The sequence below is a fragment of the Rana temporaria genome, chromosome 12 (assembly GCF_905171775.1).
Source record: "Rana temporaria chromosome 12, aRanTem1.1, whole genome shotgun sequence".
NCBI classification, from domain to species: Eukaryota; Metazoa; Chordata; class Amphibia; order Anura; family Ranidae; genus Rana; species Rana temporaria.
Genome location: NC_053500.1, coordinates 64,874,336 through 64,901,937, shown reverse-complemented (window position 1 = coordinate 64,901,937; position 27,602 = coordinate 64,874,336). Strand labels below are relative to the sequence as shown.

General features: G+C 46.6%; 1 protein-coding gene across 1 annotated transcript in view; it reads right to left on the bottom strand.

Moving 5' to 3' along the window:
• GALK1 (galactokinase 1) overlaps window positions 1-27,602 on the bottom strand; it is a 43,920-nt gene that overhangs the window by 5,449 nt on the left and 10,869 nt on the right. The window contains exons 3-7 of the mRNA XM_040330365.1: window positions 25,399-25,518; window positions 22,842-22,977; window positions 19,477-19,658; window positions 11,585-11,735; window positions 7,717-7,879 (exon numbers count right to left, since the gene is read on the bottom strand). Of these exons, the coding sequence (XP_040186299.1) occupies window positions 7,717-7,879; window positions 11,585-11,735; window positions 19,477-19,658; window positions 22,842-22,977; window positions 25,399-25,518 (752 nt within the window). The remainder of the gene's footprint in view (window positions 1-7,716; window positions 7,880-11,584; window positions 11,736-19,476; window positions 19,659-22,841; window positions 22,978-25,398; window positions 25,519-27,602) is intronic.

The following is a 27,602-nucleotide window of genomic DNA, read 5'->3' as shown; positions in this document are numbered from 1 at the left end:
TTTGTTGGAATTTTCGTTTTTCCGTAGGAAAGGACTTCTTCCTATCCGCTGTTCGCTCCAAAGCCTCATCTAAGCCTGAGCCGAACAGCAAGTCTCCTGTGAAAGGCAAATTGCAAAGTCTGTTTTTGGATGCAGCGTCACCTGTCCAGGTCTTCATCCAAATCGCACGCCTAGCTGCGACGGCTAGTCCACCTGACCTTGCTGCCAGTTTTACGGATTCTGCAGAAGCATCTGCAATATAACCCACCGCTTTAGAGAGTACTGGAAGTGTCTTCAAGATTTCCTCTCTAGGTGTACCGTTTTTAATGTGTTCCTGTAACTGGGTTAGCCAAAATTCCATGTTTCTTGCAACACAGGTGGTAGCTAGCGCTGGTTTTAAGCTAGCAACACTTGTCTCCCAGGCTCGTTTTAGGATAATATCACCCTTTTTGTCCATAGCCTCTTTTAGATGACCCATGTCTTCAAAAGCCAATGCAGAATTTTTGGACACTTTTGAAAGTGGTGCATCCAGTTTTGGATTTTTGTTCCAAACTTCTTTTGGATCGTCACTAAAAGGGAAACGTTTTTTGTGACTTGCTGCAAAGAATGTTTTTTTCTCTGGATCTCTCCATTCATTAATTATGGTGTCAGACATCACCTGATGCACTGGGAACACCTTGGAATTTTTCTTCCTCAGACCCTGATACATTAGGTCATGCTTGGAAGGTTCCTCCCTTTCATGTTCAATTTCCAGGGTTTCATAAATGGCCCCAAGTAAATCATCCACTTCTTCTAGTGATAATTTGTAATTTGGTGCCTTTCTTCTTTCTTCACCCCCCTCCTCTTGTTCTGGTTCAGAGTCATCGCTGGCCAAAACGCTAGCTGCGCTGCTGCCTGCTCGCTCCCTCACAGACTCATGCGACCCCGATGCGACTTCGGATCTGGGAGAGGCCATGGGAGAGGGACTTCCAGAAGGAACTACTGGGGTTTTGACTTCTGAGATAAATTTTTTGAGATCCTTAAAGGTGTTAGCCATATCTTCCCTCACGGATCCAAAAATGTTTGCATAAACTGCGTCAGATTGTTTTTGTACCAGCTTGTCCATGCAAGTCTGGCATAGCGGTTCAGTGTATTCCACAGGCATCTTGGTATTACACTTAGCACACCGCTTTTTGGGAATGGGCTTTGGCTCTTTTGGTGTTTTCACCTGTATAAAAGACAAAGACAGGGGCCCCATGGCGGTGAGACTACATTCCACCATAATTTTAGTGCACACCCGGTGACACTACCCCTGTGAGCCCCAGCTAAGCTAGTGCCACCACCACTAGCTGCTGTCCCATATAAATGAATACAAAAGGCCACCACACTGGTGCCTACCTGCATCCTGCTGGTGCTTTCGCCTCCTGGAGCCTGGCCCGACGATATGTCATCCTCTTCCAGCATCCTGGCACACTGTGGCGTCTTTGCTGTCCCCTGCAGCCGTATCGCACGTGTATAGCACCGCCGGCCTGTTTGAAATTCCCGCGCCTTTAAGGGGAATGACCAGCTCCCCGGCGCACGCCGATGACGTCACCCCGCCCCGGAATTGACGCGCCTGCGTCTTCCGGGTCAAGCGGCGTCAGCTGAAGGAACACGCCCCCCCGCCGAAACCGCCAAGGGGATGAGGAAATGGCGCCTACTCCACGCCTGGGCACAGAAGAATTCCCAAACCGGGACACCTCTGCACATCGAGGGTTGCCCGTGGCCATACACCGTCCTCCTCCGCCCACGCTGCACGGCTCCTGGTAAGGTCACCTGACCCCCTGCCGCTCTGAGGCTCCCCTGCTCGTTCTTTGTGTATGGCTGCGCCCGCAGCTTTTACACACAATGCTGTCCCAGCTGGACCCCTGCCCTGGTCAGCCCTTGAGAGATGGAGCCCCCTCAGGTCCTCTGGCAACATGTCTCCTCCGGACGGAGGAAACACTAAGACTGACCAGGAACCTGAGGGACCGCCTCTTAAAGGGAGGAAAAATTATTGGCAACGTGTTTCCTAAATTGTGAGGAGGAGCTCCATCTCTCAAGGGCTGACTTGGAAGACGACTGGGGAAAAAAAGTTTTAAAAACTGTATTTTTTTCTTGAGCATCGATTTTAATAATGCTCTAAGTGAAAAAAAAAAATTCCTTTAAATATGGTACCTGCTGGGTGTCTATAGTAGTGGCACGTGTTTAGAAATGTCCCTGCACAACATGAGATTACTATATATATATATATATATACATACACACAGTATATGTATGTTTTATGTACTACTTTTTTAATGAATAAACTGCAATATTTATTGTGAAGCGCCAGTTTATGAGTTGAGGACACATCTAACATTCACATGCATTAAACAAATAAATATAGCACAGATGTAACAACAAAATAATTTAATCTGTATGCTATACTAACAATAAAACACACCACACTGTGTGATAATGGTTCCCTCGCAGGGAATTTCTAAAACAAGTTGCAACAACTGGGACTCCTTCTGCACTATGTTTCTATGCAGGCTCCAATGTGTGGGACCCCTGCTACCCCAATGCGTCTGCACACATGTGTTAATCTGTGCAGAAGAGTAAGTTTGGGATTGCTGAGTGAGTATGCTGGCATGTGGCCCCTCTTCTCAGGCTGCCTGTATTGATTGTGCAAAGTGGGGCCCAGGCCCTGGGCCGCTCACTCCTCAGTGCCCATGAAATGCAGCCTGATTAGTGCCCATCAATGCAGCCTTGCCAGTGCCCATCAAATGCAGCATGATCAGTGCCCCATTATTGCAGCCTTACCAGTGCCCATACAATTCAGCGTGATCAGTGCCCATCAAATGCAGCTTGATCAGTGCCCATCAAATGCAGCTTGATCAGTGCCCATCAATGCAGCCTTGCCAGTGCTCATCAATACAGCCTTGCCAGTGTCCATCAAATGCAACCTGATCAGTGCCCATCAAATGCAACCTTACCAGTGTCCATCAAATGCAGCCCGATCAGTGCCCATGAAATGCAGCTTGATCAGTGCCCATCAAATGCAACCTGATCAGCGCCCATGAAATGCAGCCTTGCCAGTGTCCATCAAATGCAGCCTAGCCAGTGCCCATCAAATGCAGCCTTGCCAGTGCCCACCAAATATGGCCTTACCAGTGCCCATCAATGCAGTCTTACCAGTGCCCATCAATGCAGTCTTACCAGTGCCCATCAATGCAGCCTTGCCAGTGTCCATCAAATGCAGCCCGATCAGTGTGCAGCAATGCAGCCTGATCTGTGTCTAGCAATGAAGCCTGGCATGTGTCTGAATCTGGGATTTGAATATCCCAGCGCGATCCCGTCCTCCCCTCTCTCAGTCCACCTCCTCCTTCTCCAGTGGCCGCTGTAACAAAGTCCCGGCTCCTATAATTTACATCACACTGATTCAATTTGCCAATGGATCAGTGTTCACCCATCACTAGAGCTGGGACTTTGTAACAGCGGCCGCTGGAGGAGGAGGAATAGGAGGACCGAGGTAGGGGAGGTCGGTGCACCTTGACAATGAGAACGGCGTTCCTGCTGTGGAAAAAGTAAAGGAACGTTGTTCCCATGCGTTCCCGCAGGACTTGAGCCCTGGGTGTTCACACCCATGTGATTCAATTCCTGTCCGAATTTGCAGATCGCACTGCAATATGCGAACTGATTTGGGGGTGCCATTAAGTTTTAATTGGCACTCCCAGCAGTTCATATGGGGCAGTGTGAACTGCCGACAGGAGACATGCGATGTGGGAACCCCCAGTGGATTTGCAGGGTTCCCGCATTGCAGCAGTATGAACCGGCCTTTAATCCTAATGGCATGCTGCACACACTAGAAATCACACCCACACTGGAAACTGCTCTGCATTTGCGATTCCTGTGCGGGCTGTGACTCCAGAAATGGTGGAGGGTCCTATAGACCTTTTCTTTGTATTTAGGGAGGCACAGCAGCCCACACAGTATAAATGGGCTGCCATGCCCACTAAGGATGAGCTCCGGCGTGTTCGCATAGAACACGTGCAGAGCCCGCCAGGAAGTCGGCACCCGCGCTGCGCTAATCACAGCCAGGCAGACATGTCCCGATCTCTGCAGCCGAGCATCGGGAAATGTCTGCCTGGCTGTGATTAGCGCAGCGCGGGTGCCGACTTCCTGGCGGGCTCTGCACGTGTTCTATGCGAACACGCCGGAGCTCATCCTTAATGCCCACACAAAATACACCTTGCAGAGCCACATCAGTGTGAACTAAAGGAAAAAATCCCCCCCCCCTCTACTGCTTAAGAACCCCCCACCCACAAGCAAAACTCCCCACTGCAAAACACCACCCTCCCTCATATATCCCCACAATATTAACCCCCTGTCTCTGATCACACCTCAAGGCAAAAATATCTCCCTCATTTCTAATGCTAAATAATATCTCCCTTCATTTAACAAACTTCCCACCCAGAACCAAATCCCTGCCAATAACCACCCCCTGTAAACTTCTCTACAAGAAACTTACAGGGGGGGAGGGGGGTCCTTCTCTAAAACCAAACCCACCCCCTTTCCTTAACCTCCCCACCAAAAGAATCTCCCCCAGGCAGGAATTCTCACCCCTCCTTCCTCCACATAGAAAGCCATGCTTCTCCACCTACCTGACCTCATCTTCAGAAATCGGCACGGCACAGAGGCAGGAAATGAAATCTTCTGCATCCCCGGTCTCCCTTCGGCTGTGTCAGAGCTGTGAAGTCTCTAGGAGATCCCTCGGCAGTGTGCTCTCATTGGCAGAGCGTGCCTGGAGCAGTGTGTGTGTAAGCAGCCACGGCTGCTAACGGGAACGACGTTCCTGCCGGGCCCCCCTGATCCTCACTCGGCTGCGGGCCCCATAGCGTCCGCGTGGGTCGCTATTAGGGTTGCCACCTCATCCCTTTAAAAAGGAACACATCTGAATTACACAGGTTCTGTGGCTGATTAAGGTGGTAATTAAACTCACTTGGTGCCTTATCTGCATTAAATTAGCCTCAGAATCTGTGTAATTCAGATGTGTTCCTTTTTAAAGGGATGAGGTGGCAACCCTAGTCGCTATGGTGGTAGTTCCGCCACTGGTCTCATGTAACATGTTCCCAGTCTCTTATTGTCTTATGCAGCATATCCCCAGCCAAACATATAGCATGTGCACACTCTCTGACCCTCATTTCCTCCATTAGATTTGCAGTCTCTGACAGTCCTCTCAAGCATTATATATATTGAACACTATGTGCAGCCCTTTGGTGATGTCAGGGGGCACATTTAGGGACCCCTTTAGCTCATCAGTGGACAACCACTGTTCTAAGTCAAGCACTCCTCCGACCTCAGGCAATGCTGGCACTAGGTAACTAGTCAGTGCATGAGAAGCTACATGGTGACTAGTCTTCTTTATGGAAAGTTAAAAGGAGATTGAGGTCAGAGACTCAGAATATATTAAAGTCAATGGATTGGCAACACATCCAGGCAGCTAGCATGTTCAGAAGGTGGTCAGCACTGGCACCCTCCAAATTTCTCTTAGCACAGGCTTCCTCTGAAACAGCTCAGTAATGGTGATTTATTAGTAGTATGGTTTTGTAGTTGCCACCAGTATAGGGATTACCCCCCGTTCTAGTGACAACTGTAAGGCCCCTTTCACACTGGGGTGGCATCGGCGGTAAAAATAGCGGCGCTTTACCGTCAATTTCGCAGCGCTATTCAGCCGCTGGCAGGGCGGTTTTACCCCCTACTAGCAGCCAAGAAAGGGTTAAAAACCACTGCAGAGGCGCTTTGCCGGCGGTGTAGCCGCGGCGCCCCGTTGATTTCAATGGGCAGGAGCGGTGTACACACACTGCTCCTTTACCGCTCCAAAGATGCGGCTGGCAAGACTTTTTCTACCGTCCTGCTAGCGTACCGCTCCAGTGTGAAAGCCCACGGGTTCCCATTGGAGAGACAGCAGCGGCTGTTTCAGGTCGCTTTGCCGGTGCTATTTTTAGCATTATAGCGCCTGCAAAGCTACCCAGTGTGAAAGGGGTCTAACACTTTGGATTTCCCATCACTTTCCGTGCTGAAGAAATAGGGGGGGGGGGGGGGGGAGGGGGGGAATCCTGACAGAGGCTGTAATCTTTCCTTGATTGATCACAAACTAAAAATCATATTTGGATGTGCTCTAATGACATGCAGGATTAGTGACACTTGTAATTATTACTCAGCATCACATGCTAATTTAACTGTAGGATGCAACACTGAGCAGGTAATTACAGCCTTACTTCAACACTGACAATGGTGTAAAAGACTGAGAAGAAGAGCGGAGATCTTGGCCTTCTCACATCATTAACCACTTCAGCCCCGGACCATATTGCTGGTCAATGACCGGGCCACTTTTTGTGATTTGGCACTGCGTCGCTTTAACTGACAATTGTGCGGTCGTACGACGTGGCTCCCAAACAAAATTGGCGTCCTTTTTCCCCCCACAAATAGAGCTTTCTTTTGGTGGTATTTGATCACCTCTGCAGTTTTTATTTTTTGCGCTTTAAACAAAAATAGAGCGACAATTTTGAAAAAAAAATTATATTTTTTACTTTTTGCTGTAATAAATACCCCCAAAAATATATAAAAACGTTTTTTTTTCCTCAGTTTAGGCCGATACGTATTCTTCTACATATTTTTCATAAAAAAAAATCAAAATAAGCATTTATTGATTGGTTTGCGCAAAAGTTATAGCGTCTACAAAATAGGGCATAGTTTTATGGCATTTTTATTAATATTTTTTTTGGCGGCGATCAGCGATTTTTATTGGTTTTACGACCTTATGGCAGACACATTGGGCACTTTTCACACATTTTTGGGACCATTGGCATTTTTTTGGCGATCAGTGCTATAAAAATGCATTGATTACTATAAAAATGCCACTGGCAGAAGAGGGGTTAACACTAGGGGGCGAGGAAGGGGTTAAAGGAACACTAAAGGTTCGTTTTTTATTAGATCAATTGATTGCTGTAAGCTAGAGCATTTAAATATCACTTACCTCGTTTTTCCTTTTGACCTCCAAAATACAGTAATCCAGGTTTGAAAATGCCATTTCCTGTCTCTCCTCTTCTTGCTTTCCACCAGCATCTGAGCCGTTTTGCATGGTGGAAAGCAGACTGTGCTCACCCCCTCCCTATGACTACAGCCCTGCGTGAAGATGCTCTCTTATCCCTCACAGGCATGGAGGCTAAGCCTAATGAGAACTGTAGTTCCCATTAAGCCGTGATGTAGCAATAATGAATGCGCACCGCAAACCAGGAAGTCAGTGAGAATAACGATTCAGGAGTGACGGAGGTGAATAAAACGGCTCGATTTCAAAAGGTATCAAACTAGTTATAATGCAAAACATTACTTTTTACTTTATCAGCTACTGTCAGACTTTAATTTAAGAGGAAAATATTTTTGTCTTTACAACCCCTTTAAGTATGTTCCCTGGGTGTGTTCTAACTGAAGGGGGGGGGTGGACTGACTTGGGGAAATGACTGATCGCTGTTCATACATTATATAAACAGACGATCCGTAATTTTTACCCCTGATAGGACCAAGAGCTTTGTGTTTACACACACAGCTTCCAGGTCTCGCTCTGTAACGAGCGATCGCAGGTGCCCGGCGGTGATAGCGCCTGCCGGGCACGCGCGTCAGGACCAGGGGCGAGCGGGGGCCTCGCACGCGCCCCTATTGACAAAAAATGATCATCATCTTGGGGTGATCTTTCACCTGAATTCTCTGCTTGGCTTGCTCGGAAGCTGAAGTCTTCAACAAGGTCACTGTGCATCCTCCGAATCCACCTCCTGTCATCCTACTACCATACACGCCAGGAACCTCCAGAGCGATGGCAACCAGTTCATCCAATTCTGGACAGCTAACTTCATAGTCATCCCTGGGAAGAAAGAATGAGTCGTCATAGAGGAAGAACCCCAAAATCTATACATATATGGTTACTGTTTACATTCCAAAAATTGTTTTGTACAGCTACTGTTGTGATTAACACATATTGCCCACACTGCACAGTCCGACAGTTGACACACACATTCTGGCAGTGGCGGCTAGGTTTTTTTTTGGGGGGGGGGGATTTTACCACCCCTACCCCCCCCTCCCCCCCGGTTTCGGTTGGGGCTCTCGCAGCTGTTCATCCAGCCCTGCACTTGCCCCATCTAGCTGGCGGGCTGCCAGCGCTCTTACAGGCAACGGCTTCTATCGCATCTCCTACCTCCTCCTCCTAGGCGTCCAACAGGATAGCCTGTCTTTTCACCCAATTGTGTGATGATGGGCCTCAGCACTCACTTCCTGATTGGCCGGAAGGAGGATCAGTGTGGCAATGGCGAATATTCATTTGCTATTGTCACAGGTGGGTTGGCTTTTGGGCATAGTGCTTTGTGCCCCGAGCCCACCCTTTTTTGAAGCCTATTACAGCCTCTGCTTAAAAAAAAAATAATCCATGCATCCAACACCCTGCATGTAGATTGGGGGTCCGGACTCATGGATAGGGGGGGGGGTGCCCATGCGCCCCTAATGGATGGCCCGCCACTGTATTCTGGTTCCATAGATCAGCTCCTGGTTCAGGTTGTAGCTTTCCTTGTCGCCTCTCTACCTCCAGCCTCATCATTTTTATTTTTATCAAATACTGCAGATTTTTATTTAACTTTTAGGCCTCGTACACACGACCGGACATGTCTGCTGAAACTGGCCTGCGGACCAGTTTCAGAGGACAGATCTGATCGTGTGTACAGGCTAGCGGACAGATTTCCAGCGGACAAATGTTTCTTAGCATGCTAAGAAACTTGTCCGCTGGAGAGCTGTCCGTCGGACATGTCCGCTGGTTAGTACGTCTTACCAGCGGACCGAAATCCCGCGCATGCGTCAAATTGATTCGACGCATGTGTGGAAGCATTGAACTCGCGCGATAGAGAACGTCGGTGTCGTCTACGTCACCACGTTCTCTGTCCGCGGGAATATTCGGTTTGATGGTGTGTACAGCCATCAGACCAAAATCTCTGAGCGGACATGTCCGATGAAAACAGTCCACGGACCATTTTCATCGGACATGTCCTGTGGTGTGTACGAGGCCTTAGGTCTCATTCACATGGCAAATATGTGCCAGCGGCGGCAAAGATCCGGTGTATTTTTGTGGCTGGATTCACAGGTGGATGGGGGAAATTGCGTCTCGTACAAAGCAATGACATTGCTTCACACAGGTTGAGCGGCTGCAATTATTTACATAAGTGTTTCTCAATATATTTTTAGTCAATTCTGCACAATCTCAATCTCAAGGCACCCTATTCTAAAATGTAAAAAAACTAAACTAATAGTTTCATATAATGCGACAACATCCACACATGTAGGGCACCCAATATTAGAGGGGTTTTGTTCTCCCAAAGCAAATACACCTTTGCACACTGGTACTGACTAGTATTCCAATGTTTCTCTTCTCCCTCACTCAGAAAATATGACTTCAGTGATGGGAAGGGGAGGAGAAAACAAGGATGCTGTACTGGCACCTGACATCATCCTTATCCATTGATGACATCATTGGTTGTTAGGACGCCGGCGGCTGGAAGGTTGTAATGGTGAATGCAGACATACTCTGGCTTCTTGCTGCAACTGGCACATATTTGCTGTGTGAGAGTGCGCTGTTACAGTTTTACAAAGCCAATTCCCCGTCCCCTTTCACCCAACAACCAGCCTCATCATTGGACAATAAGAGAGAGATCTTACAGACTAGAAAAGCTGTGGCATCTGTGCCACTTTAATCAGCTCCCCTTTTTAATCTTTATTTTAAAGTGTTTGTTACCCCAACATTTCATATTCCTGATATGTGCCTGCTGTACAATATATTTGTATGAGAATGTATTCTGTTCTCTTTGTATTGCTTCTTTTGTGTGAAATCCCTGGTGTTCCTGCCAGTCCCTCTGCTTTCCCATTAAAAACTGACCACGCTAAGCAGGAGAACACATTGTGGTAAGTTCTCTAGCTGTGCTGGGAACTCGGCCTGCTCTCCTCCAATGGTCAGACTTGGCCTGACACTCCCCCCACTGCACATTAACTGGCAAGCTCAGTGCCGATCCTGAACTCCTTGGGGCCCTAAGCAAAATGACGTCACATTAAAGTTGAGAAGCGGGGCACAGTGATATGTGACATTAAAGTTGAGAAGCGGGGGTAGGGCTCTGCTGTTGGAAATTACATCTTACATTAAAGTGAGGAAGCGGGGGGTGCCGACTTCTTACCGCTTCTCCTATGCAGCCAGCAAGTTGAGAAGCGGGGTGAGGGGCCGAAAATTACTTCTCACCAGGCGCCCGGGGCCTCTAGTAAAATTTGGGGGGCCCTCCACAGCTTTGAGGGGCCCTAAGCGGCTTGCATAGTGAGCCTATAGGGCGGAATCGGCCCTGGGCAAGCTCAATGTGTTGCGGCTTCTCCTCCCCCAGCTCTTATGCAGATGAGAACAGGGGGAATGTGATCATTTATAGAAAAGGGAAAACAAATATTTATAATGTATTTTTTTTTTTAATCTGTACACAAATGTTTGCATTTCAATCACTTTAAGGTTTACCAGTATGATGCCGCATGCTGAGGATACATTGATGTCCTATAGGAGAACTAGCAGCGTTCACAGTTGTCAGTGTCTCTGCTCTACTGCACAGCCAGGGGCAACCATAGTGGAACTACTCTCTTTAGCATGTGGACACTTGAGGTTATTGTGTTGCACAACCCCCGCTCTTGTTCCAGTAAGCCCACCACTTTACCAGAACGTCATGGTGGCTACAAAACCTTGCCCCACATGACAGGAATGGAGCATGTTGTGAAAGGCTTACTTCCTGGTAGGACCTCCAGGTCACACATTAGCTCCAGAGTCTCTTGAAAAGGTGCCAATAATGTCTCTTTAACTGGCCATAGATGGATCCATCTATGGGCAGGCTGATAGTACCCAAGTCAATCCATTAATCAACTTGGGTACAATCAGCATGTTGGATTTCTAGCATGCAAGGCTATAGCTGCTAGCAATAATCGTTGTGTTTTCCTGGCAGGGAAGGCTCTCTTCCCCATCCTCTTGCTGGGAGAACACAATAGCTCTGTGGCAGCCAATCAGTGCTGCTTCGGCTCAGGAGATCACAACCCCTTTAAGGCAGGTCATAAAGTATGTTGAATACTTTATGACCTGCCTTAAAGGGGTTGTAAAGGTTTGTTTTTTTATTTTCTAAATAGGTTCCTTTAAGCTAGTGCATTGTTGCATTTCCCTTCTAAATGTTTTTTTTCTTTGTCTGAATTTCTCACTTCCTGTTCCTCCTCAGTAAGCTGTTTTGGCTGACTAACCCCCAGACAGAACAGCTCGGATGATGGGGGCAAGCTTACTGAGGAGAAACAGGAAGTGAGAAATTCAGACAAAGAAAAAAACATTTAGAAGGGAAATTTAAGGAAAAGGTAAGTGAACCGACAATGCACTAGCTTAAAGGAACCTATTTAGAAAATAAAAAAACAAACCTTTACAACCCCTTTAACTCCATAATGTGATTTTCAGCACCACCCCCATCTCTGCTGTACTGCAATTGGTAAACTCTGTTAAAAAGCAACTCAGTCCATACTACCTCACCTCAGAGAGTTGTGGCTCTCCACCATTAATTTGCCAAACAGTTTGTAATCCCCTTTCTTCAAAGCTTGTGCCGCTTTAGCAGTGCGCTCAATCTCTGTGATGACGTGACGTGCCCGCTTATAGCACACCTCACTCATGTTCTCTTTTTTGGCTGTCAAGAAAAAAAAAACATGTTTAAAGAGAAGGCCATCTTTATGGCCATGCTTTGCCTAGATTTACGGTGTAACATTAAATGTGGTCATAGCCCGCAGGCTGCAGCTCCTTAAAGAATCTGGGGTTCTCCTCTCCGCTGACACCTGTCTTGTTTTTAATTTGGCGAGGATCTGCCTGCACTGTTACATCATTCATTCACAGGAATCTGTGAATGTAAAAACTACAAGTCCGTCTGCCTCTGCAGCAGAGGGACCTGCAGTTCTCAATAAAGGCTTCAGAACAGACATCACCACACTTGTAGTCCATTCATTTGTTCCATAAACAACTTGCACACCTGGGGCTGGAGGAATGGTCTGCGGAAGTCAAAGCATTGCAACCATTGTCAGTTGAGGGTGCCAAAGCTCCTAAACTCAACTCCATAAAACCCCATGTAAGCATAGGTTTTAGCAGAGTTTAGGAGCTGCTGCGTTTAGGTGAGCTTCAACCTCCCTCTCCTGAACACGGAAAAATCGTGTTTAGGATAAGAATGTTTTGACCGCAAAGTGTGAAAAAACACAAAACGCGGCAAAACCATTTTGCGTTTTTCCACAGCTGCGGTAAATGTAAGCAGGGTGTACATGAATTTCTAACATTTGTACCCAGCGCTGTCTTCCCGTCAACACTATTTTCAAAAATCATATATAATATAATATAAATATATATATAAAAATTACAAATAAATCTTAAGTGTCAAAAACTGCATGAGGCATAGAAATCTAAAAGCGCGTTTGTGATACATTTGCCTATATGTCTCAGTGTACTGCTCCCTGCTAGCCATGGGTAGAGGTAGAAAGGAATTTCATGTGTGATTCATTCCTCTGACAGGTTATTGACGTGCTAATGTCCCCTCACTATTCTAAACGTTAATTGATCTATTGTGTTGTGTAAAGAAGATCTGTGTTTACCCTTAAAAGATGTGTATTGTATCATCAGGCTAAATGATTAGAGAAGTAGTATGTTAATTATTCTGATTGCTTCAGTGTAGTAATTAACTCCAGTGATGTCTTTATCTAAAGAAATGTGTCTGCATGGTCGGCTCCGACTTGTCTCCTATAATCTGTATGGGAAACCCCACTGTGTGAGGGGGGCGTTCCTAACAGGCTGTAACCACATATAAGCTGAGTTTTTGTGTCAATAAAGTGTCTTGGTTCCAGCATCCAGTCTTGACTCATGTGTGGGGAATCCTGTGATGTTCTTGTATGGAGAGGAGGGAATGCTTGACGGGGATATCATACCGATACCGTCACAAATTGGTTGGCAGCAGCGGGATCTTCCCTTCTACTCTCCTTCACACCCGGATTCCAAGCAGACACTGGAAGAACTACTGGAAGGATTGCTAGCAACAAAACCAAGCGGGTCATCATAGCGGAATCAATGGAGATAGACCAGGAGGACGGGATTGCAGCAACGCCAGCAGTACAAGAGATGGATACACCAGTGATTCAGGAGGAGGAATCGCCAGCCAACAAGCTAATGAGAGAGAAGCTAGCGTGGTTCGGCCCGAACCCAACGCCGGATGTGGTGCTGAAAGTGATGGACCTGTTAGCGGAGGAGGCTAAACAAATAAGAGACAAACAAATAAGAGACGCAGAGCTACAGGAGGCTAAACAAATAAGGGACGCAGAACTACAGATAAAACTGGCAGCAGTCCAACAAGCAGCCGCACCTTCTCCGAACAGTGAGTACAGCACAGCAGACGCAAGGAAGATTCCGTTTAGCGCTTTTAAAGCTTTTGATGAAAAGGACTGTGAAATTGATAACTACCTGGCGGATTTTGAGCGACAATGTAACCTGCACCGAATAGCTAGAAGAGAGTGGGTCGCAATATTGTCAGGCAAACTGTCAGGCAAAGCTTCTGATGCTTTCCTGACCGTGCCAGATCAGGATATCCATAGCTACGCCCGGGTTAAAGAAGTGCTCCTGGCTCGTTATGCAGTAACCCCAGAGTCCCACCGACAGAAGTTCAGGGACTCACGCAAAACCACGAAAGACTCTTACGCAGAATGGGCATGCCAGCTGTCCCTGTCGGCCTCTAACTGGGTTAACAGCAGCCAGGCCACCACCGCAGAGGACATTTTGCAACTAATGCTCCTGGAGCAATTTTACAATCACATCCAGACGGATGTCAAAGATTGGGTGAGAGATCGCAGGCCCATGACTCTACCAGAGGCCGCGAAGTTGGCGGATGAATATGCGGATACTCGCAAGACAAACCAGGTCACACCACGGGTACAACCTCCACGACCAACGGCGCCCTCACACCCACCAGCCGCTAGATACCAACCTCCTAACAGACCGGTGACATCTAGCCCTCGCTATCCACGCCAGGAGGACAACGAACAACGCTGCTTCCGGTGCAAACAGTTGGGTCACTTCAAGCAGAATTGCCCCATGAATGACAACACCAGGTCAAATTGGTCTCAACCTGGGTACTGCCCACCAGCAGCAGCCCATTGTGTAGACTCGGCTTGGGATCCCCAGGAGCGGGGTCGGGAAGAACCATTGGGCACCCCTTACGAAGCCCTCATGGTACAATCTGCTATTACGGACAACAGGGAACACCATTGTCAGCTGGTCATGGGCTCCAGCCCTGAGCCGGAGGGGCCCTGGAGGGAGCTGGGCAGAAAGAGGCACCGCCGGCCACCCTTCAAGAAGAAGAGGTCCTGGAAGTCATATAACCAGCGGACCTGGGAGGAGAAGAAGCGACTGGAGGAGAGGGAGTCGCAGCGGGCGTCCCAGATGTGGGCCGAGATGTTCGCCAAGGGCCCACCGGTGGCCCCTTACACCACCACCCAGTTCCTGATGATGAAGGACCACGTGGAGAGCCTGCAGGACATGAGCAAGCAGGAGCTGATCCGTGAGTACATAGAGCTGGAGGAGTGCATAAGCCGCATGGAGGAGGAGAACAACCACCTGAGGTCACAGCAGGCTGACCCCCCCAGGCTCCATGAACTGGAGATGGAGCTGGAGAAGCTCCAAGAGGAGAACCGGCGGCTGCGGAGGGAGCAGGGGGTGGCTGACCTTATGGGGCTCTGAGTCCCCTCTCTCCCCCCCCCCCCCCCGGACTCTGAGCACCAGTGCTACAACAAATATAACTTTTCCTTTTTATGAATCTCCTGTGATTGTCACTTCAGAGCCATAACCTGCCCCCTCCCATAGCAGGACACCTAGACGGCGGCGCACAGACCCATTCGCTGTCTTCACACTGACTTCTGGTGACTTAGCAGATCGCACAAAGACTTGGGGACTGACCGGCGTGTTATCTGACGACCCGGTGACATACCTGAGTCTGAAGCAGTTGTCAAGGGAGGTCAGTCATGCCAAACGGAGTTAACCTCGGACTAAAAGCTCTGAACCCGTCAACCCTACTGGACCAGGGAAGGTCCAACCGGATTTGCCGGAGCAGAGAGCAAAAGGGGGGCCATTGTGATACATTTGCCTATATGTCTCAGTGTACTGCTCCCTGCTAGCCATGGGTAGAGGTAGAAAGGAATTTCATGTGTGATTCATTCCTCTGACAGGTTATTGACGTGCTAATGTCCCCTCACTATTCTAAACGTTAATTGATCTATTGTGTTGTGTAAAGAAGATCTGTGTTTACCCTTAAAAGATGTGTATTGTATCATCAGGCTAAATGATTAGAGAAGTAGTATGTTAATTATTCTGATTGCTTCAGTGTAGTAATTAACTCCAGTGATGTCTTTATCTAAAGAAATGTGTCTGCATGGTCGGCTCCGACTTGTCTCCTATAATCTGTATGGGAAACCCCACTGTGTGAGGGGGGCGTTCCTAACAGGCTGTAACCACATATAAGCTGAGTTTTTGTGTCAATAAAGTGTCTTGGTTCCAACATCCAGTCTTGACTCATGTGTGGGGAATCCTGTGATGTTCTTGTATGGAGAGGAGGGAATGCTTGACGGGGATATCATACCGATACCGTCACAGCGTTCTTTTCATGTATTAAAGTGCAGTCCCTGTGCCAGTGTTTATTCTTATGCTGTGCCGTGCCCCCATCCTTATTTGCAGACACTCACCAGATGAAGGTGGATATTGCACCTGTATTAAAGTGATACTAAAGGTTTGTTTTAAAAAAAATAACAAACATATCATACTTACCTCCACTGTGCAGCTCGTTTTGCACAGAGTGGCCCGAACATCCTCTTCTGGGGTCCCTCGCGGCTCCTCCCCGCATTAGATAACTCCCAAAAGGGTTGCCATAGGCGTGCGCAAGGGGTGTGTCAGGTGAGCCTGGGCACACCCTAATCCTGGGGTTGGCAACCTGTCAATGGTGGGCAGGTGACAGGTAAACCGCAATCCTAACTTGCCGACCCTCAGAACCTGGACAGGAGAGGTTGTGCGGGTGGAATATAGTGATACCGATCTGTCGTTTCCTCCTGCAGCAGATGAAAGTAGGCTTCTCCTCCTCTTCCTATTGTCAACATTCAGCTGCCACAGGAGTAAAACATTTAGGGGATCAATACTAATATATGCCACCCCTCCTTTCCCTGTTCCTCTTCCTTCTTTTGCCTGGGTCCCCCATTTGCTCCCTTGCCCCCCTCCTTTCTCCCATTGTTTCAGGATGGAGAGTGGGGAAGAGGCGGGTAAATATGTCAAGGGCATATGTGTTAGAGCTGTGGGGTGCACACCATAATGCAATAGGCTGCGCACACCTACGGGGGTTACCTTGCGGGCACGCTCCTGAGTCATTCATTCGGTGTCCATAGACGCCAAGTGTATGATACAGCCCCGCGTCATTGGATTTGATTGACAGCAGCGGGAGCCAATGGCTGCACTGCTATCAATCTATCCAATCAAAGCCTGGACTCCGTGGAGAGAAGGACGGCTCAGGTAAGTAAATCGAGGGGGCTGGGGGGCGGTGACTGCAAGGTGTTTTTTCACCTGAATGCATAGGATGCATTCAGGTGAAAAAACACAAACCTTTACAACCCCTTTAAGAGCAATTGCTCATCAAGTAATTTTCTCTGGTGATTGGAACACAAACTGCAGATCTTTAAATTCCAGGACGGCGTTGGCATATGCTCAGATACAAGAGGAGAATCTTGTACGTTTTTAATTGGCTGTGAAAGCGAGTTTTTAATTGAATAAAATAGTATTACACTATGGATATCTTCTGGTTATATTCCCTATGATATACATGAGGATCCATCTCCACCTGCTGGAGAACTACAAGGACAAGCAGACCATCAATTGAAAATATTAACCGATGAGCAATTGCTCTTAATACAGGCACAATATCCACCATCATCTGGTGAGTGTGGGCACATAAGGAGGGGAGCACGGCATGGCATAAGAACAAGCACTGGCACAAGGACTGCACAATAATATATGAAAAGAATACACTTTTAGATTTTGGGGATTTTTAGTCTTTTTATGTTTCACACAGTTTTTGGCACTTAAGATTTATGTGTATTTTATATATATGATTTTTTGAAATAGTGTTGATGGGAAGACAGTTCTGGGTACACGTTATGAATTGATTTAAAAGGCACCTACATTTTATACCACAGCAGCAGTCAAATTACAGAGTTTATCACAGAAAAGCATAATTAAGTCTCAGTGCGGGGATCACACACTTTTATACACACAGGGTGAACACCAAACCTTAGGTTCCATGCACACTAGTGTTTTTTTTAAACTTATAGAAGCCGTTATCATTAATCAGTAGTTGCAAAGGCTGAAGTTTTTTTTACCTTCACGCTTTGGGTACAGTATCGCACAACCGCACGATTATCAGTTAAAGTAACGCAGTGCTGTATCACGAAAAATGGTCTGGTTAGGAATGGGGTAAATCTTCCAAAGTGAAGTGGTTAAAATAAAAAAAAAACTTCTGTGTGCTGCTCCTTCTGCAGCCCTCCAAATACTCACCTGAGCCCCCCTCTCGATCCAACGATGTGCACGGGAGCCTCAGCTGTCCTGGGCCTCTCTCTCCTCATTGTCTGAAACAGCAGCGAGAGCCATTGGCTCCCACTGCTGTCAATCACAACCAGTGAACCAATGAGGATAATAGAGCAGGGGGCGGGGCAAGCTGCAACTCTAGCAAGCACACACCAGTGCCCCCATAGCAAGTGGCTTGCTATTGGGGGCACTGGTCAAGGGGGAGGAGCCAGGAGCGCTGGCAGGATGCTCTTTGCAAAACCATTGCAAGGAGCAGGTAAGTATAACATGTTTGTTTATTAAAAAGAAAAAACCCCTTTAAATTACTACTTTAACCACTTGAGATCTCAGATTTCTGTGCATTACCCGCGCGCGCCGCTGGGGGGCGCGCAGCGGGTAAACACTGTGCCGGCGCATCTCTGGGAAGCCGATGCGTGTACCTGGCGGCCGCGATGTCCGCCGGGTACACGCGATCGGCGGTGACACAGCAGGGACGTGGAGCTCTGTGTGTAAACACAGAGCTCCATGTCCTGTCAGGGAGAGAGGAGACCGATCTGTGTCTCTTGTACATAGGGACACAGCATCGGTCACCTCCCCCAGTCAGTCCCCTCCCCCCACACAGTTAGAACACACCCAGGGAATACATTTAACCCCTTTCTCACCCCCTAGTGTCAACCCCTTCACTGCCAGTCACATTTATACAGTAATTAGTGCATTTTTATAGCACTGATCGCTGTATAAATGTGAATGGTCCCAAATTTGTGTCAAAAGTGTCCGATATGTCCGTCGCAATATCGCAGGCCTGACAAAAAAAAAAAAAAAAAAGCAGATCGCCGCCATTACTAATAAAAAAAGAAAAAAAAATTATAAATCTATCCCCTATTTTGTAGGTGCTATAACTTTTGCGCAAACCGATAAAATACGCTTATTGCGATTTTTTTTAACAAAAATATGTAGAAGAATACGTATCGGCCTAAACCGAGGAAAAAAATATTTTTTTTAAAAACAAATTGGGATATTATTATAACAAAAAGTAAAAAATATTGTGTTTTTTTCCCCCAAATTTTCTGTCTTTTTTTGTTTATAGCGCAAAAAATAAAAATCGCAGAGATGATCAAATACCACTAAAAGAAAGCTCTATTTGTGGGAAAAAAATGATAAAAATATAATTTGGGTACAGTGTTGTATGACCGCGCAATTGTCATTCAAAATGCGTCAGCGCTGAAAGCTGAAAATTAGTCTGGGCACGAAGGGGGTTTAAGTGCCCAGTAATGAAGTGGTTAAACCCTTTCAAAGCCACAGGCATTTTTTGCACACATACATATACAATTTTTTTGGTGAAACAGCAACAAATTTTAGTGCCCTATCGTTACCATAGGCAATGCTTTCAAAGTCCTACAGGTCATCATGCCCTAAAGCATGCATTCACGTTTGTAAATGTGTCTATGTGGGGGTGGGGGGGCTCAAACTATTTTTTTTGGGGGGGTGGGGGGGGGGTAAAAAGGTTTGGGTGCAACTAATCTTTTACATTACATAAGGGACAATAGTGATGCATGGTTTGGTTCTTCCTCAGCCATACTGGCAAGAGAAAGTTACACCAGGACCTGGTAGTGACGTTCTACACATCCCTTCCAGGTCATTAGCAGGAAGGGGAGATCAGCGAACGAATGCCATGCTGGTACCATGGAGCCTGGGAAACATGGCATCGGAGTGTGGTGAATAACCTACACACAGGTTTAGACATTTTGCTTGTTTTAGCTGTGAAGAGAGAGTTTTTTTTCTGCTAGGATTTAGAACAGACTCACCCTCCAACTCTTCCATACTGGCATCTCTCAAAGCCTCTTTATTGAGGGCCCTGGCAGCCTCCTCACACTGTTTCCTGCGTGTTGGGTACTCGCTCCCTGTTAGCTCATGCCGCACATTGGAATTAGTAATAAGCACAGACAGTTCGGGGTCTGTCAGGGGAAATGGTGTCGCCTCTAAAGATCTGAATAGATATAAACATACAACAAACAGTGATTACTGCACTGGGATCAATTATTCACAATGCTGACTAGGGTTGTCCCGATACCACTTTTTTAGGACCGAGTACAAGTACCGATACTTTTTATTAAGTACTCGCCGATACCGATATACTTTTTTTAAATCTCATGCGACAGTGGCACATGTGTCAGTAGTTTTTTTTTTTTTTTTACAATTTGTTTAATTATTTTTTTTTTACAATGCTTCCTTCCCTGGGGGGGGGGGGGGGTGAACAGTGTCAGTGTGTTTTTATTTTATTTATTTTTTACAATTAATTTTTTTATTATTTATTGCAATTCCTTTTTTTTTTTTCTATCAGCCCTGTTGGGGGCTTTGGTGAGATATCAGGGGTCTTAACAGACCTCTGACATCTCTCCTCTGTGACAGAGAAAGGGACTAGGGACACAGATTCCCCAGTCCCTTTCTCTGCAGCCTCAGCTGTACTGAAAATGAGAGAAGACAGTGGCTTCTCTTCATTCATAAACTGAAACATTGTAAACACAGTTTACGATGTTTCAGTTATGTGAATGTACAGAGTCATCACACGGCGGCAGCACTGGGGGGAGAAACACGGCTGCAGCACGGGGGGAGAAACGCGGCGGCAGCACTGGGGGAGAAACGCGGCGGCAGCGCGGGGGGGGAGAAACACGACGGCAGCACGGACGGAGAGAGAGAGGGGGGGGGAGGAGGAGACACACGGCGGCAGCAGCAGCACGGAGGGAGATGGCAGTATGGAGTGGGACACAGAGGGGGGCTGGAGGAGGATACGAGGACAGTCAGCGGTGATCAGTGCTTGTAACTCCCCCACCGCACTGATCACCCTGACTGTCCAGGTATCGGCTGAAGCATCGGAGCATTTGCCCGAGTACAAGTACTCGGGCAAATGCTTGGTATCGGTACCGATACTAGTATCGGTATCGGGACAACCCTAATGCTGACCTTTATCAAGTGACAATGATCTGTTTCTGGGTGTAGTAACCAATCAGACTCCAGCTGTCATTACTACCTATGAAAAGGAGAATCTAACTGGCCGCTACTGAAAACATAAACAGGGCTTCTTTCCGATTGCACTATATACAATGATTAGTAAAGTATGTTTAAAGTGTATCTAAAACCAAAGCTTATTTAGTCTGTGACAGAGCCAGGAAAAGTTAAAAAAAGAATCCCAGGTATGGCAATTTTTCCATTGTTTTTTCTTTTCTTTAATACTTTTTATTGAGTTTTCAGAAGAAATTAAAAAGTTACAGTATACATTGATCCAGCTTGAACCATTGTAAGAACATACAGACGAAACTCGAAAAATTTGAATATCGTGCAAAAGTTAATTTCACTAATGCAACTTAAAAGGTGAAGCTATATACGAGAGACTCATTACATGCAAAGCAAGATAGTACAAGCCGTGATTTGTCATAATTGTGATGAATATGGCTTACAGCTCATGAAAACCCCAAATCCACAATCTCAGAAAATCTTAATATTGTGAAATGATGCAATATTCTAGGGTCAAAGTTTCCCACTCTAATCAGCGAATTAAGCCATAACACCTGCAAAGGGTTCCTGAGCCTTTAAATTGTCTCTCAGTCTGGTTCAGTAGGAATCACAATCATGGGAAAGACTGCTGACCTGACAGTTGTGCAGAAAACCATCATTGACACCCTCCATAAGGAGGGAAAGCCTCAAAATGTAATTGCAAAAGAAGTTGGATGTTCCCAAAGTGCTGTATCAAAGCACATTGATACAAAGTTATGTGGAAGGGAAAAGTGTGGAAGAAAAAAGTGCACAAGCAGCAGGGATGACCACAGCCTGGAGAGGATTGTCAGAAAAAGGCCATTCAAAAGTGTTGGACTTTCACAAGGATTGGACTGAGGCTGGAGTCAGTGCATCAAGAGTCACCACACACAGACGGATCCTGGACATGGGCTTCAAATGTCATATTCCCCTTGTCAAGCCACTCCTGAACAACAAACAACATCAGAAGCGTCTTACCTGGGCTAAAGAAAAACAGATCTGGTCTGTTGCTCAGTGGTCCAAAGTCCTCTTTTCTGATGAGAGCAAATTTTGCATCTCATTTGGAAACCAAGGAGCCGGAGTATGGAGGAGGAATGGAGAGGCACACACTGCAAGATGCTTGAAGTCCAGTGTGATGTTTCCACAGTCTGTGTTGATTTGGGGAGCCATGTCATCTGCTGGTGTTGGTCCACTGTGCTTCATTAAGTCCAGGGTCACCGCAGCCATCTACCAGGAGATTTTGGAGCACTTCATGCTTCCTTCCGCAGACAAGCTCTATGGGGATGCTGACTTTATTTTCCAGCAGGACTTGGCACCTGCCCACACTGCCAAAAGCACCAAAACCTGGTTCAATGACTGTGGGATTACTGTGCTTGATTGGCCAGCAAACTCGCCTGACCTGAACCCATAGAGAATCTATGGGGCATTGCCAAGAGAAATATGAGAGACATGAGACCGAACAATGCAGAAGAGCTGAAGGCCGCTATTGAAGCATCCTGGTCTTCCATAACACCTCAGCAGTGCCACAGGCTGATCGCTTCCATGCCGCGCCGCATTGAGGCAGTAATTGCTGCAAAAGGGGCCCAAACCAAGTACTGAGTACATATGCATGCTTCTACTTTTCAGAGGTCCGATATTTTTCTATGTACAATCCTTGTTTTATTGATTGCATGTAATATTCTAATTTTCTGAGATTGTGGATTTGGGATTTTCATGAACTGTAAGCCATAATCATCACAATTATGATAAATTACGGCTTCAACTATCTTGCTTTGCATGTAATGAGTCTTTCTTGTATATTAGTTTCACCTTTTAAGTTTCATTCGTGAAATAAATGAACTTTTGCACCATATTCAAATTGTTGGAGTTTCACCTGTATGTGCTATAGCTGTGGGATCCCCCTGAAAGCTGGAAATCACTACTCTAGGGATCTCTACTAGATTCTGGGTCCCATGCCAAGCATCTGCCCTGCTGCTTACTGAACACAGGACAGCTGCTCAGCACGGGCACCATTTAGGGGACACTTTGCGTTAGTGTAGTTAACACTTCTTCCCCGCCAACATTCCTCATAATGGTAGGTATCTGGAGAAAATATTCTACAATACAAGGTCCCTGCAGTGTCCGATATGTCCCTACTGACCTGCAGTCGATGAGTAGAGCATGTCCCTCTCTCCCCATCACTGAAATAAACTGGTCCATGATCCCGCAGGGTACTCCAGGGAATGTATGTTCAGCTTTTTGACATGTCAGGGCTTTTTGGACAACATCACCGTCATCTGAGGACATAAAGACACAATTCACATATGGCATGGAACCCGCAGAACATCAGATCTGGGTGCTGTGTACACACTAAATGGATGACCTTCTAATAGTCTATTGCTAAGGGCCAGGCAGACTGCATCAGTGAAATATATGGCCTGGCATTGCTGAACTGTATTTGCCTGGCTGTAATACTAACCTACTGGCTTTTATACTGACCAAGAACAAGTATGTACATTGGCTCATTTAGATTGACGCTAAAAGTGGTTCTAAAAGGCGCAACGTTTTTTACCTTCATGCATAGAATAATGCATGAAGGTAAAAAACCTTCTCTGTGCAACAACATCCCCCTTCCCCAACCCCCACTAATACTTACCTGAGCCGCATCGCGAGCAACAATGTGCAAAAGGCTCTCCAGGGTCTCTCACTCCTCATTGGCTGAGGCAGCAGTGGGGAGCCATTGGCCCCCACTGCTGTCAATCACAGCCAGTGAGGAGAGAGAGGGGTGGGGCCGAGCCGTTGGCTCTGTGTAGGAAAAGACAGGCAGAGCAGTGGCTTAGGAGGGTTGCCCCTACATCAAGCTGCTTGCTCTAGGGGCACTTGGCAGGAGGCAGGGGCCAGGAGCACCAGCAGGGGACCTGAGAAGAGGAGGATCGGGGCTGCTCTGTGCAAAACCATTACACAGAGCAGGTAAGTATAACAGGTTTGTTATTTTTGTTTTTAACAAACAGAAGCCTTTAACCACTTGAGATCCAGCCTATTGCCTAAAGACGGCCACAAGGTGGCTCTCAATTGCCGGGAGGACGTCTTTAGTGCTTAGTCATCGCTATGACTAAGCACTAGTTTCAGTGCGAAACGCGTCAGCAGTTGGGTTTTATTTTACTTTGCTGTGACTTGTAGTGCTGTCCTTCTTTTAATAAAGGTTACAATTTGTTCAGAGTGTGGCTGTCCAGAGACAATTTTTGTTCCTGCTTTTTTAAAGAATGCATAAAGGTAGAAAACCTTTTGCCTTTACAACCACTTTAAGGTCACCCAAAGAATTTATAAATCTAGGTGACGATTTGCTCTCCACTCCTTGCTAAATCTGTGCTATGGATAACCACCTCCGTTTGTCTAGACCAGCCTTTTTTAACCAGGGTGGTGCCTTCAGGTTTCTTCAGGGGTGCCTTGGCAAAATGCCTTGAAATTGCCCAAAAATTGTCAACACGCCAGCAGGTGGATGAAGCCTGCCTTTTAGTTACAAAAAGCCACAGGCTTTCATTGTGCACCATTACAACCTTCCAGCCGCTGGCATCCTAACAACCAATGGCATCGTTGGTTAAAAAGGAGGACATCTGGCGCCTGTGCAACATTCTTGTTTGCCCCTCTCTATCAGCACTGGGGTCACATCAGCTGAGTGAGGGAAACATTGGAATACTAGTCATTACCAAGGTGTATTTGCTCTAGAAGAATAAAGCACCTCTAATGTTGGAGGTCCTACATGTGTGGATGTTGCTTCAATATATAAGGGCCCTTTCCCACGTATGGATACCGTGAGGTCCGTACATTACTTATCCGCTTGCTCAGCGGGGATCGCTCCGTTGATCCCCGCTGAGCCGGCAGATGACAGGGACCGCCCTGTCAGATCTCTGCTCTCCCCTTGGAGGGGGGAGGGGAATCGGAAGAACACAGACCGTCTGCCCGTGTTCACCCGATCCGCTCTGCAGACGGACAGAAAAATAGGATTTCCTCCATCTGCAGAATTGGAGCATAGCGGGACCGATGAGGTCAGATGTCAGTGGATGTTCATCCGCTGACACCCGCTATCCCATAGGGATACATGCATGTCCGTATTTCATCCAAAAACGGATGGATGAAATACGGACATACTTTCCGTACGTACGTGTGAAAGGGCCCTAAGACTATTGGTTTAGTCTTTTACATTTTAGAATGGGGTGCCTCAAGATTTTACAGAATTTTAAAAGGTGCCTCAACTTGATAAACACTGGTCTAGGGAATAATAAATTATCACTGCAATAAATCTATTAGCGGCAATGCTCTGTTATATGGGAAGCAGAAGGAAAATGTAGTAAAAAGGCATTGCCTTGTCCTAAAACATCATGTTAGTATTGTGCTCCAGGGATCGGACTTTACCAACAACAACGCTCACTTCTGAACTGCAGGCTGCATTTTGGAATAAGAGAGAGATGTTCCTCAGCAGCGACTTTTTATAAAAGTCAGAATTTGCATTCTATAGGCTTCAGGTTTTAGGGGTCTTCCTGCAGAAACTGAAAGACACTAACTGATACCCATTGGTACCCACGTTTCCCTTTGAAGGTCAATTTCATACTTTGAGACAGGTTCACCTACAGGTTGTTAGGATTACTTCAATTGACACTAAACAAAATCCTTATTCTCCAAATATAATCTATTCATAATAAGGAAGGGGAGATTCTTACCTGGGCACAGCTGCTGCAAGAAGGTATAAGTAGCCACTTCCAGAGACGCAGAGCTGGATAGGCCTCCGCCTAATGGAACACTGGTGGCAATCACTGCATTAAACCCAGGGACAGGTCCAGCTGGCAGAAGACAATAGAAGAGGACAATGTAATGAGCATATACTGAGGTCTTCTCAGGTTTCTCTACCACGGGAAAGGAAAAGAAGATGCAGATTCATGTATCCTTTGGAAGTCTGTATGACAAGATGACAACACGATCAGGTAACAGAACAGAGCGTTGTCACCGTTGTCAGAAAGTACCTAAACAAGGACCTTCATGGATCACAGGGAATTATTTTATTATAAGCTGCAGATTTATAGTCTAAAAAAAATACAAGGCTGTGGGCTACTATGGAAGGATATCACATCCAAAATGATTACTAAAATAAAGAGGATATAACAGACTTTTGAGGTCCCCCAATGGTGACTCTAACAGAGTTAAGATCATTTAAGTACCATTTGAAGTACAGAGACACTAAAATATAAAAGACAGTGATTCCAATTCACAACTATTCCAACCACTTAAAGGCTAAGACCAACATTTACAAAAACAATAATAAATGAACATATACATACAGTATATACAGGAAAAAAATGCATTTATTCTTTTGGCAAAGCACTGCAAACAATTGGTGGATTACAAGTGCAATGCCAGGCTCCTGCAGACTCTTCCTCCAGTCCCTGGGGTAGATTCACGTACCTTTTACGGCGGCGTATCTCCAGATACGCCGCCGTAATTTGAAATCCGCGCCCGCATATCATTACGCCGATTCTCAAAGGCAGATACGCTTAAAAAATAGGCTTCCTCCGCCGACGTAACTTGATTGCGGCGGCGTAGAATTGTGTGCAATATAACGTTGGCCGCTAGGGGCGCTTCCGTTGTTGTCGGCGTAGAATATGCTAATTACCTAGATACGCCGATTCACAAACGTACGTACGCCCGGCGCAATTTATTTATGTCGTTTACGTTAGGCTTTTTCGGCGTAAGGTTGTTCCTGCTATTAGGAGGCGCAGCCAATATTAAGTATGGACATCGTTCCGGCTTCGAAATTTGAATTTTTTACGTTGTTTGCGTAAGTTGTTCGCGAATAGGGCTGGACGTAATTTACGTTCACGTCGAAACCAATACGTCGTTGCGCCGTACGTTGCGCCGTACTTGGGAGCAATGCACAATGCACACTGGGATATGTACACGGACGTCAATCACGTCAGGTCATCATATATTTACATAAAACACGCCCCCCTTCCACATTTAAATTACGCGCGCTTATGCCGGCCCCATTTACGCTACACCGCCGCAACTTACGGAGCAAGTGCTTTGTGAATACTGCACTTGCTCCTGTAAGTTACGGCGGCGTAGCGTAAATACGATAGGCTGTGCCACTGTATCATTGCGCGACCCTACCTGAATCTACACCCCTGTCTATACTGAGGTACGAGATTTTAAAGAGCTGGAGGAAGTGTCAGTGGACAAGTGCTGGGATTACCGCAATTGATGTTCCATTGAGAACTACAAGTCTGTCTGCTGAAGCAGAAGATGGTACTTGTGGTTCATTCATTCACAGTTCTCTGAATAAATGCCACCGCTGTGCAGGGAGCTGTCTGCTCATTTCAATAGTGACAGCTGCTTTGGGGGAAAGAATCCCAAGCTGTCATGGGGTGGGTCTGATTTAACATTACATGTTATACGCTAAAGAGTCCAAAAGGTGGAGTTAGCCTTTTATCACAAATGTGCCCTCATTGCACTTGTTAGTAACATATTTAGCTATAATGGGGTAGGCAACCTTTGAGAGGTAAAGATCTACCTGAACACAATGAAAGAGACCAAAGATGACCGGGGTTTGACGCTCTTATTACCAAATGTCACTGTAAAAATATAAAGTGGACAGTGTCAGTCAGTAAAGCAGTGGACAGCGTCAGTAGGGTAGAGCAGTGGATGGTGTCAGCCAGTTGACCGGTTAGTAGGGCATAGGTTTGTGTCAGTATGGCAGAGGATGGCATCAGTCAGTAGAGCAGTGGATGGTGTCAGAAGGACAGTGGATGGCATAATCCAGTAGGGCAGTGGACATATCAGTAGGGCAGAGGATGGCCTCAGTAGGGCAGTGGAAGTGTCAGTAGAGCAGTGGACGGTGTCAGTAGGGCAGTGGACGGTGTCAGTAGGGCAG